The following is a 13,137-nucleotide window of genomic DNA, read 5'->3' as shown; positions in this document are numbered from 1 at the left end:
TAAAAGAACTTAAGTTATGTCTCATATTTATAAACTGCCAAAATAAGTTTAATGTGGCAAACCCTCTAAGTCACTCTTGAAGATTCCATATTTTCAGAGGAACAACAAAATAAATACACAACATTAAAAGAGATTAGTATCCCCCTATTCTTTATGTTTAAAGCTGAAAAGAACATCCCAGATGTTGATAACAATGTAATACATACATGTAAATTATTACCATCTTTTTTATTAGACAAATGTGATTTATGGATGGTTGTAACCATGATTAGAGAACATAACAGATGTGAACAATTAATATAAAATGTTGTGTCCATCAAACCAGCCTTTGTTATCATTTTTCATCAAGAATGTTGATTTCTTTCTTTAAATCCAATTTCATTACTATGGTATTCATTAGTAGGCCCAAATATTTTGAAATTTTTACTCAATCAATGGGCTTACTGAGCTGGCTCATTATATTACATTAAAGACTAGATTCGTTACAGATATCCATATTTGTAGAACTTTAAATTGGGAAGAAACACATTGCTGCTCTGTAGTTAAGAACACTAGGGAAAAAAAACAACATTATATTTTTCTGTGCTTTTTCACACATTACAACTTTACTAATCTAATTTGGACTTAAGGAGCTAATTAAATTACTGTCTTGGTCTATAGGCTGGAAAGCAATTAATCTTCCAAGTTTTTATGTGAAAATTGAAAAGACAAATACTGTCTACATTCCTTTTCCCTTTGTGCCAGGAAATAAGTAAATTGGTACGACATTCTACTAAGCAACCTGATATTTCATTAAGGAAAAAGCAACAGTAAAGGGCAAGGCAAAGAGTTATGGACATTTAATTATTATTATTTATATTTTTATCCTTACCCGAAGAAGTATTTTATTGATTGTAGAGAAAGAAGAAGAGAGAGAAAAAAAGAGAAAGAGAGAGAGAGAGAGAGAGAGAGAGAGAGAGAGAAGAGAAGAGAAGAGAAGAGAAGAGAGAAGAGAAGAGAAGAGAAGAGAAGAGAAGAGAAGAGAAGAGAAGAGAAGAGAAGAGAAACATTGATCTGGGATAGAATCTGCAACCTAGGCATGGGAATCAAACCCACAACCTTTTGGTGCACAGGATGATGCTCCAACCAACCGAGCCACCTGGCCAGGGGTAAAAATTTCATTATTTTATAATTTTTAAGTAGAAAAATATAGAAAATAAAACCTTATTTTTACTGAATATCTAGAAGCATTTATGATAATTGGGATAATTAAGTTAGTATACTATGGTGGTTAAGAGCAGCAGGTTTAGTGACAAGCCTGAGTTGGTATTTCAGATCTGTCACATGGGTGACAGTATCCTTCAAACCTCTCAAAGACTCAGTTTTCTCATCCATCCAATGGGTGGTAAGAGTACTCCCACCTCAAAGAGTTGCTATGATAATTACAGGAATCAAGGCAGGTGAGGTGTCAGCACAATGCCTGCCACACCGTAGCGTGGGATCAATGTTGGCTTGTGAACATCTATGTTTACAAACACTTCTCTCTTCTCTCTTCCTTTCTGGGTGTTGATTCTTCCTCCATCTAACATTATGCTCATACAGGGGGGTCTGCCAATCCCACCAGACCCTGAGCTCCACACTCCTCAGGCTGTAAGTCAGAGCCCTGCCCTGGAATGTGCTGGATGTAAAACAAGGGCTCTCCCTCCCTGGTATGAGGGTGTGAGGCAGATGGTGATAGGAAAGCTAAGACACTGAAAACCCGTGGAAAGAGGCAGAAGGAAAGACATGGAGAGAAGGCTTCTGGGTGGCACTCCTGTCGTTATGGCCAGCTGTGCCCTTGCCCTTACTGTAATTTGGTTATGGGGGTTAATACATTCCCTGTGTGCCCATGATTACAGAATGATGGTGTCTGTCATTCACAATAAATGGGATTCTAATTAATAAATCTGGTATTAGTAAAACAAAAAATGCAGTGTGAAAAAATACCCATTAGATTTACTAGCCTAAATATTTAGGTTAGGTGTCACTTGGTCTCATTTAATGAGATGCAAGAAAATAATTACTGCTATCTTTTTAATATAACCTTAAGTTATACTGAGAATCAGTATAAATGTAACTTCTACTAAACTTTATGATTTCATATTTTTACTCGTTTAATGATCATGACATTTTATTTGCACAAGTTTGTTAATACTGGCATAAAATGGATTGACATAGTAGACGGAAAAATGTCATTTATTACTTGATATACCATAAAACATATGAGATTTCAATAGGATAAAAGTAGTCCTAATAATTGGCTTTCTAAAATATCATGCACATTTATTAATTAAACATTTAATAGTTAAATATTTAATGATTAAAACAGTATGCCCTGAATTAAAGTATTAACTACCACTAAATACACACAGCCAGCTATCAAAGATCAAAGAGGAGAAACAATAACCCATATATACTATTTTATCTGAAAAGATGATCATTAGTAACCAGTTATCATAGGTACAACCATATACACCTATATGAAGTTGTGGATAAATAAACCCATACATAAATATACACATTACACACAACTATAAAAGCATGACCACACTAAAGTAATATTCTGACTACGATTGAAATGAAGCAAAGTAAACCAATCAACTACACCATGCTAAAAAGAAATAATAGTCAGACAGTCTGGAATAAAATAATAGTCATAGTAAAGCCTGGACTGGAATACATGTTAATGAAGACTAAGGGGAAATTTATGAACAAAATAATGCAAACTTTTTGTCTTAAAATCAAAAGCCAAACAGAGTAAAAGAGCTTTCCTACATCTACATCTACAATGAATTGTATGGTTTTCTAAACACTATTAGAGGTGACTTATCTTGTTCAAGCATTAGCAGTTTTATTTAGTGGCCAATACCTTAACTTCAAATCGTAAAATGTGTGCGCACAGGCACGCGTGCACCTGCACTGGCATATGCACCTGCCTGCTCTATATGTGGTGTGGAGAGAGGGATGCAGACCTGAGTCTCTAACTCCCTTGTGCAAATTTGACTTTTAACTTGAGCTGTAGGCAATGAATAGTTAAGAAGGCACATTATTACTTGATATACACAAGAGGTTTGGGGTCAGGAATGGGCTAAGGCCTACTGTGGTTGGGTCCCACAGATGTCTTGCTAGCTACCATCAATATACAGTTGTGTGGTTTTCAAAGGAATTCAAATTTAGGGTTGAAAATAACAAGAGAGTTTGGAAGAACATGGGAGAAGCCAAGAAACATTTGTGCAGGTTTAAGAAGTTCTTGACACTGAAGGTAAGAAGGAGCTAGGAGGTCAGTGGCCAATGAGCAGAGGGCGAGAGGAGATCAAAATGAAGGGAGGAGGTAGAAGCCAGCCAAAACCTGGGGGTTAAGAAGGTCACCAACAAGGATTAGTGCTGTTCCTGGATCTACCCTACTTCAGCTGATGATCTTGGTCAGCAGCACAATATTTTTTTTGACTTCTGTTTTTTGTTTTTGTTTTTTTTCAAAAGAAGCCATACTCTATTCTATGATCTGCCCAACTCATTAAGATAGTTAGGAGAATAAGAAAGTGGTTTAAGAACAGCCTGGTCGGTGTGGCTCAGTGGTTGAGCATTGACCCATGAACCAAGAGTTCACATTTTGCTTTCCATTCAGGGCACATGCCGGGGTTACAGGCTCCATCTTGGGTAGGGGCATGCGGGAGGCAGCCGAACAATTATTCTCTCTCATCATTGATGTTTCTATCCCTCTCCCTCTTCCTTCCCCTCTCTGAAATAAATAAAAACATAAAAAAATAAGCACAAGATCAATATAAATGATGATGAGAGGTGATTAAGCCAGGCGATTAAAATAAAATGAAAAACAAATTCAAATGCATTAAGTGTTGCCATATACCTTTAAACTTATACAACTTTACAAATCAATCACATGTCTGTAAAACTAGGGGGAAAAGAAAATATCTAGCAAGCCATACCTGATGAGATTCTTTGTCAGCAACTAATCATTTAGTTGAAATAGTTTGCTTGTTTTTTATAGTATTTTTCAGTCAACAGATGCCTGAGAACAGCTCATACTTGTGCTACTCAGTAATGACCCCAAACTCCACAGGCTAACATTAAAAAATATAAATACACATATGATACTATAATCGATAATAGAACAAAATGAAGAAAAGAAGCTGGAAGAATAAAGACATTGGGAAAGAAAAATCATGGAGAGAAGTCTTTTCTGGAATAGTTATTTAAAAATAAAGAGATGACTCCATTTTGGTGTGCCCATGTGGCACAGTACACAGAGTGTACTCAGTAAACAAATGCTTATGAAAAAGAATTGTAAAAATCATACTATGAACCCTAGCCAGTTTGGATCAGTGGTTAGAGCACTGACCCTCGAACTGAAGGGTTTTGGGTTCTATGCCCAGTCAAGGGCACGTACCTTTGTTGCAGGTTCCCCAGCCCTGGTAGTGGTGCATGCAGGAAGCAACCAATAAATGTATCTCTCTCACCTTGATTTTTCTCTCTCTTTCTCTTTCCCTCTCCCCTTCCTCCCTCCCTTTCATCTCTCTCTCCTCTCTCCCTCCCACTCTCTCTAGAAATCAAAGGAAAAAATATCCTTGGGTGAAGATTTTAAAACTAAGCATGATATGATTTCTCCCCACTCTATCCCCTCCAACAATGAGTGCTTTACTCAACGTTACACAAGGTAACTAATGTTCAAATGCTCTCTATTTCTGATAGCAGTGGCACGGAGTCATGGTAAACAACAGAAGTATAAAATCTATTATGGATAATTTTCTTTCATTTACTTTTAACATCAGGTAAAATCAGCCAGCATTATATATATATATATATATATCTCCATGAAAGGAGAAAGTATGGAAATTGCCAATCGTAAAAAGAAAATAAAACTTAAAAAGTCATAAAGTGACATGATTTTTTTTCCTTGCCTATCAGATAGAGTATGTGAAAATGGGGCTTAGGAATATCTAGAGTGTAATAGCAAAATAAGAATTTAAAAAGCAATGTGTGTTTTTTAACTCCTTAAACTGACTGACCATTGAGGAGGAAAATTTATAGCAAAGTGAAGCATTAGTGACATAATAACACTTGCTTACTGCTACGAAGTAGCTTATTATAAAAATGCTTCCTCTGTTCTCTGCAAAGTGCGGGGGAAGCAAGGAGATGAGAAAAGCAGATTTAAGGTACACTCTCAATTAGATAAGGAGAGACAGTAAACTTCTCATTTTTCCTTCCACGCTTAAAAAAAAAATGCAACTACAACAGCACCTTCTTTCTTGCTGTATTAACTTGGAATATTCTGTTGCACTTTCCAGGGCCTCTGTAATCTGAACCAGACAGCACATATAAGCTCCTCACCTCCGTTCCAGGCACAGGCCCTTGACTCCCAGGTTAGGCTGACTGACTACCAGATGCACAGCCCTCACTGCTGTGCTGCTGCTTCTGCTGGTCCTGCCCAGCGTGGTCATCCCTCTGCCCTGAACCTAGTCACTTCCCACCATACCCAAGAGTGCTCAGCTCAGGCATCCATTCATGCAACAGCTATGCAGTAAGCACCTACTATGTACATGTCTGTGTGTGCATCACTCACATGTATATGGTATGTGTGTGCATGATTCATATGTAACTGAGTACTCAGAGGAAATAATTCTCCACAGCTAGAAATAACAATTCTTCACAGATAGAGACTGTGGGGTTGCCAAAAGGTGTAGACTCGACAATGACTTAGGTCCCCAGTAGGCTGACTGGGAAGACAGTGTTACCACAGCAGAAAATAAAAGCTAATGCTAAAAAAGACAGTAAGTGTGTTGCTGCACATGTGTCCCACAGACACACATACAAAACTAGATTTAAAAGGTCAAGATCTTCATGGCCTTGGGAAATTTATTCAGATTGAAGCAGAACTTCCCTGAGAAAGGCTGAGTGGGAAAACGGCTACCTGTCCAAAGGCCTGGTCCAGTTCCAGCTGCAGACAAAGGGAGCCTTTTCCAAATGTACTTCCCTTACAAGTAAGAAATGCTCTTGAATCGCACCGCGGGACACAGCAGGAGGCCGACGCTTAGGTCTGCTTTCACTATGTGAAGTGAGTGACTGAGAACTATTTTGAATGGCGGGTTTATTTTTAAAAAATGCATCAAAATGCTTTTATTGCCAACAGTGAAGTATCATAATAAGTACGTATGCTGGCGCCAAAATTTATGCGATTTATTGCTATTTGCTAGTAAGGTAGTTACTATTTCCATTTTAAACCAAAGTGCATAAATAGTACAGGCTGTTATTTTTAAATTAAGTAAAGTCTGTCAGGTGCTTGTAACCGAAAGGCACTTTAATGTCTTATTTTAAAAAGTAATCTTGAAAAATACAAGTTTATAACAATCTCTATAGATTTTAAATATTTCATACATGTACTACTGTATTTAAATACCATTTTCTACTTGCAATTACTTATTACGTAATTTGTTGAAATATAAGACATGCACATTTTTATTTCTTAAAGAAATTACTTTTAGTTTCAATGTGCTTTTTAATAAATCGAATTTTCTGTAGTTTTCTTTTGAAAAAAAAAATAATCTTGAGGTATACAGTCATTTAAGAAGCTAGACATTTGTTAAATAATAAAATTTGATTCAGTTATTTCCAGAATAAAAAAATGTAATGTCCAATCCTGAAATAATGTCAGGCCCTGAAGTGCTCTAGGGGCATTTCCTACTGGATTGGGGTTATTTGTGCTCCTCACATGTGTTTTCATGGTGGACGAAGGAAACCAGTCTCACCTGGTTTTGATTGTAGGTTTCTTCTTGGTTCTTCGGGGGCCTCAATCGGCTGATCAGCCAGGAAAACGCGAGCTTGGTCTATTGCATTCAGGACAGAATATTCCTTCTCCTTTAACTCACGCCTCAGTGCCTTTGCAAAGAGAAGCAGAAGTTGAATCTGTAAACTAATGTGTTCAGCAAGTAATGGAACATCTTAAATTAGACTTCCCACCACACTTGTCACAGGAATGACTAATTACCAGCATTCAAGCAAAGTTAGAAGTGAAAAATATAAATTTTACATATATGAATGATTACACATGAATAAAAGCAAAAAGGTGATTCCTGTAGAACTTAAAAATGCAAAAACAAAACAAAACCATTTCACAAGGAATTGTGACAGCGTACTAAGCTTATACAAAATGTACTTTTAGGTCTTATTGCTGAAATATAATAGCCTGTTCTAAAACACTTTTTTTCTAATAAGACTGACAAAATATTATACCTAGTGGTACAGAAGAAGGCAATTTCACAAGTAGTAATGAGATTCTCAGAAGTGTTTACATTCTTTAGGATATATGAAGAACCAAATTAAGAGATTGAAACAAATTAAAGTACACGGAATCAAAACTAAACCAGAGAACACATAAAAGACAGTCTCCAATTATCTTAAAATATGTTCCATTTCTCATGCTGAGGCAATTTCAATTTTCCCCCATGAGGTTTTTCATGCAAATCTATGATTCTCAGAAAAGTCCGTCTTCAGTACTTTTATTCTTTTAGGTAGGGTTAAACTTTCACCCTGCTCCTGTAAAATGTTTGGTGACTAAAACTCTAATTTACTAGAATTTAAAAACAATAAAACTCAGCCCATGACTATTGCAAGATAAGAATAAGTGAAGATTTCCTTATGTGCTATTTTAATACTATAGCTAAGTCAAAATTATTGTTAGTATTGTTATCCTCTTAAATTATGCACATACACACCTCCTGCCTCTAATATTTTGCTTTAAATGAAGTTCCTTGTCAACACATTATGAAAATTCATTTTTTAACTTTCTAAAATATTACACTCTAGTAGTATTTTAGAATCAATACAATCTTTCCTTCTGAATACAACACAGCATTTGACATAACTATATTGGGACAATGAGGTATTCCTAGGCTATATCCTCATTTTCCACAGTAAATAAAAAGTAAAAATCTAAAGATGCCAGAATATTCATCTGATGTGAAAAACTGGAGTGAAACACCAGAAAACATTGGTAATGAAGTTAAAAAGGCCGTCACAGGTGGGGAGGGCTAAGAAGAGCTGGGGAGGGGGCGCCGAGATGGCGTGACAGATGCTGTTTTTCTGTGATAACCATTGTCGGTATTTTTGACTTTTACATTATGTACAATTGTGACTTTGTTTAAAAATTTAAACTAAAAGAATAAAAGTGAACAGCTACTCACAATTTAGACACAGTAATAATGTACAGGATATAAGATGAAATAAAACTTTCTGTAAAATCCATAGATAACATGTCCTTCCTATTATATATATATATATATGCAAAGACTGACCATGAAGCAAGCACTAGTCAATTAACTCCAGATCAATTATCGCCCATGAGCATGAAATAACTATGTTGGGGGGGAAAGCAACAAAACCTCCACCATCTCTGTTTAAGAAGTGCAGGTTGTGAAGAAGTCCCAAGGTGTGATACTCCAGGAAAACAAGATGATCTTCAGACATTTAAAGTTTCTGATGTACAGAAATAAAGGAGACACACACACACACACACACACACACAGAAGAAAATATATTTGTGATCCAGAAATATCTATCTATCTATCTATCTATCTATCTATCTATCTATCTATCCACACACACACACACACACACACACACACACACACACACACACACATTTATAGGTCTTGAGTCAATTATTCCTTCAACATAGATTACTATCAGAGCAAGAAGCTCCAGAAGAATGAAAATACCCCTAGTGTTTACTTCCAAAACCAACTGGATATCTAAAATGAGGACATGAGAAAACATGTTGCCTAAAAGATAGCAGTGAAAAACAGTCAGAAATGTGGCAGAAGTGTCTCTAAACATTTTAGTGGCCAAGAGTATTTATCTCCCAAACCCAGTCCTAACCATTACAGGTGGGAACAGCAAAGGTTTTTTAAACGGTGTTCAAGGGCTTCGCTAGATTCCTTCTTTTTGAAAGGGAAGGACCAGGAATGCACCCACTGAACACAAGCTGCTAGAAACAGCTAGAAGAACACCTCACTCTGGTTTATCAAATAGGATAGGAGGATTCACGGACAGTATTTAGAGACTTGGCATAAATGAAAACCCAGGAAACACCAGGTGATGATATGGAAGGAAGTGAAAAGCTAAGAGAAGCCAGAACATAAAGGAATGTGGTGCAGAAAAGGAAGAACAAAAGCAGGACTGGTCCTGAGGAAGCGATTATGGGGCATATATTCCACAGAGGATGAATCCAGATCTTATGGTGGAGAAAGAAGATACGACGCACAGAACTGAGGAGTACAGAAGTTCTGACTGGGAGCTCTAGATTAGTACTAGTCCTCAAAGTGTGTATTGGGTAGGAGTGTAAGGCGGGGTGGGGGGGGTGGGGGGGGCAAAAAGAGATTTGTCTTCAGACTCTTTAGAATTTCAAAAATCCAAATGGAAAAATATATTTGTCTACAGAAAAAATACTGGGGAAAACTGACTGGTCAACTTCCTTGATGGCTAGAATTTTATCAATTTCACTCAAATGCTCTCACCGTGGATCATTTCACTGGCTGGCAGTTGGCTCTGCCTGGGAAGCTCTTTCCAAGATATCACAAGGCAGATCCCTCATCCCATGAGGCCTTCTCAGCAAGGCCACCCACCCACCTTATTTAATGGAACATTCCACCTTTCCACTACCTGCCCCATGCCCATCATTATGCCGCACCATTGGTGTATTTCCTACACCTATCATCTTGTACTCTGCAAGGCAGGTATTTAGTTATGTTTATTGTTTATTTTCTGTCTTTTTAAGATAAAATGTAATCTCCACAAGGCCAAGGACCTTTTCTGTTTTTGTTCACCGCAGTGAAAAAGGCACCCACATCGATGCCTTGGGATCTAGCAGAGCTTAGGTGGCTCTGAAATGCTTCCTGGTGAAGGTGGTGCCTGAGTGTGCAGAGAGACAAGGGTGCTCCCAACAGAGGAACCTAGACACTAGCAGAAGAATAAGAGAGTGTGACAGTGAGCATTCAGGGAACGACAAATATTTACTACAGATAGAGCAGCATCAGCCAAGTTAGGAGAGGTGGGCGCTGGGAAGCCACTGACCAGCTGGACAAGGGGCAGGGGAGTGACTGTCAGACTTGCATCTTTGATTTTACACTATAATTGTCAGGTCTCCCGGATTTGTGAAAAACAAATCTGAGTCTGAGAAAGCTGCACAGCACTGGAGAATCCGATTTTCCTTCCTGACCACATTAAACGCCAGCACTTCATAAAACAATCTGCTCTCCACGGGCCGTTGTCAGGAACTGTCTCATGAACTCCTTTGATGTGCCAAGGTATGGAAGTAGAGGAGGCAAGTGTGGGCAGGTGGGAACCATGCCAGGTAAGGAAAAATGTGGGGCTGCAGCACCAATGCCGACTTAATAGCCAAATGTCCGAGAGGACAGCATACATTTAATAATATCTGTGCATACTCTATTTTGCAAATTTAATTTTGTGATTCAATTTCCATTATATTTAATTGCATGTCAGAAATGGGCTTAACTTTCAACAGCATTACACATACAATCGCTTCAGCATCCTTAACCTCTCAATTAGACATGAAAAAAACCCAGCATTTCCTAAGCACCTGGTGAACATTAATGATAAGATAATTAGACTCCAACAGAGTTGTTTTGTATACAGAGCTACAAAGTGGCATTCAGCTGTAGGTTCTGATGTCACGTGACATATATGGGCTGCCTTAAGTGAGTATAACATAATCGAATTGGAATTTTTCCTATTTTAATGACTTTTTATTTTCATTCAAAACAATTCTGTTTTCAGATAATAACAAGTATTGGCGAGGATGTAAAGAAGTTGGAACCCTCATATGCTGCAGGTGGAATGATGAAATGGTACAGCCACTTTGAAAAACAATGTGGTAATTCCTTAAAATGTTAAACATAGAGTTACCATATGACCCAGCAATTCCAATCCTAGGGTATATGCCCAAAAGAACTGAAAGTATATGTCCACATAAAAACTTGTACATGAATGCTCACAGCATTATTATTCATAATAGCCAAAATGTGGGCACAACCTAAGTATCCATCAGTTGGTGAATGGGTGAATAAAATGTTGTATATCCATATACTGGAATCTTATTCAGCAATAAAAATGAAATACTGATACATGCTACAACATGGATGAATCTTGAAAACATCATGCTAAGTGAAAAAAACCAGACATAAATGCCCATTACTACAAAATGTGGAAACAGGTAAGTAAGTGCATAGAGACAAAAAGTAGATTAGCGGTTACTTAGGACTGAAAGATAGGAGGGGAGATGAGGGCGTCACTGGTCATGGGTATAGAGTTTCTTTTTGGGATAATAAAATTGTTCTAAAACTAGATTGTGATGATGGTAATGTGACTCTGGACATATACTAAAAGCCACTGTGCTGTACATTTAAAAGGCATGAATTTTATGTTATGTGAATAATATAACAAAATTGTTATTAAAATAATTATGTTCTTTCTCTGAAAAAGTGCTGTAAGTAATTTATTTTTTTAACCTTATCCTCACTCACCTGCAAAGTAATAACTCAAATAACTCATCCCATATGTTTAGTGTGTTTCCATCCCATATATTAGTGTTTCCAGAACATTTTGTATTCCTAACAGAACTCATCCTAATACAGTGTCAATTCTTCCAGAGTAAGGCTCATGTTTCAATCATTTGAAGTTCTTCTCAATGCCTGCCTAGATGTATGTGTGTGTGTGTGTGTGTGTGTGCGCGCGCGCACACACACACACACACACACACACACACACACACACGAGGCCTGGTGCATGGCATTCGTGCACTGGGGGTGGGGGTGGGGGTGGGGTTCCCTCAGCCTGGCCTGCGCCCTCTCACATGAGCCCTGCTTCTGGCTGAGCGGCACTCCCCCTGTGGGAGCACACTGACCACCAGGGGGCAGCTTCTGCATTGAGCATCTGCCCCCTAGTGGTCAGTGCGCATCATAGCGATCGGTCATTCCACCTCTCAGTCAATTTGCATATTAGCCTTTTATTATATAGGATATTACTGAAAATGTGCTTGGGAAATAATGAATAAAGAAGGAATGCTTTCAAAATTAAATACTATGTAAAATCACAAAATGTGGCCAAGCAAAATATCCCAAAGTTCCCAAATCTTATTATCCTAAATTAGAATAACTATTGCATTCCATGTAGCTCTGGATTTTTTTGAACTATCTACTTTGCAAATTACTGGTGAATAATTTTCAGAAACAAAGTTAGTTTTCTCCTATCACCTGTCAGCTAATAAGCACTACGTATTTCATTTTGCGGTTGGCCATTATTTTATTAATAGCAAATATTATTTTCTCTCCCTAAATAAATAAGGAACTGATCTTACTATAAAAAAAAGTGGTATGAGCTCATTCCATCTGTCCCCTTTTTACCACATCCTAATCATGACGTAACTGCATAGGGCATAGTTTCCAATAATTTCAAAACTATTGCAGTGATTATATTGAAGGTTATATCCATTTTCACTCTTGTGTATCAAGTCCATCTAAAATTATTGGCTTAAAGCAATCATGATTTATTTTTCATAATTCTATGAGCTGGCTGGCAATTTGACCAGCAACCCGGCCGGTGCCAGCAGAGGTTACTCCATCTGTGGCTTGAATGGAGTAGAAGCCCAAGATGGCCTCACTCACATGTTTGGCTGGAGCAGCTCAGTTTCCTCTACCTGGTTTCAAATTGCCCAATAGGCTGGATTTGGGCTTGTTTAAAGCACAGTAATTAGTGCTCCCAAAGGGCAGAGTAAAAGCTGCAAGATCTCTGCAGACAGGTTCTGGAACAGCTCTGCCCAATGAAACCTTCTGCAGTGATAGATATGCTTTAAAAGTATGCTGTCCAATATGGTAACCACTAGTTGCCTGTGCTATTTTGAACTTGAAATATGACTAGTACAACTGAGAAACTAAACTTTAAATTTTACCTAATTGTAATTGATTTCATTTAAGTACAAATGGTCACATGTGGCTGAAGGTTACCATATAAGTCAGTGCAGTTCTAGAATTCGCACATCACTTCCACCACCTCCCAATGTTATACTGACTCCCTCGAGGGGAACAGCACCGA

At 37.7% G+C, this 13,137-nt stretch overlaps 1 protein-coding gene across 12 annotated transcripts in view; it reads right to left on the bottom strand.

Annotated features, from left to right (window-relative positions):
* Positions 1–13,137, bottom strand: part of UTRN (utrophin) — a 443,932-nt gene that overhangs the window by 100,383 nt on the left and 330,412 nt on the right. For 11 of the 12 annotated variants that reach the window (XM_036316081.1, XM_036316083.1, XM_036316082.1 and 8 more), the window contains one exon: positions 6,780–6,909. The exons of the other annotated variant lie outside the window; for it this stretch is intronic. In XM_036316081.1, the coding sequence (XP_036171974.1) occupies positions 6,780–6,909 (130 nt within the window). The remainder of the gene's footprint in view (positions 1–6,779; positions 6,910–13,137) is intronic. 12 annotated transcript variants of the gene reach the window in all.

This window comes from Myotis myotis, unplaced genomic scaffold (genome assembly GCF_014108235.1).
Source record: "Myotis myotis isolate mMyoMyo1 unplaced genomic scaffold, mMyoMyo1.p scaffold_m19_p_7, whole genome shotgun sequence".
NCBI classification, from domain to species: domain Eukaryota; kingdom Metazoa; phylum Chordata; class Mammalia; order Chiroptera; family Vespertilionidae; genus Myotis; species Myotis myotis.
The sequence above is the reverse complement of the archived record's forward strand: the minus strand, read 5'-3'. Positions and strand labels throughout refer to the sequence as shown.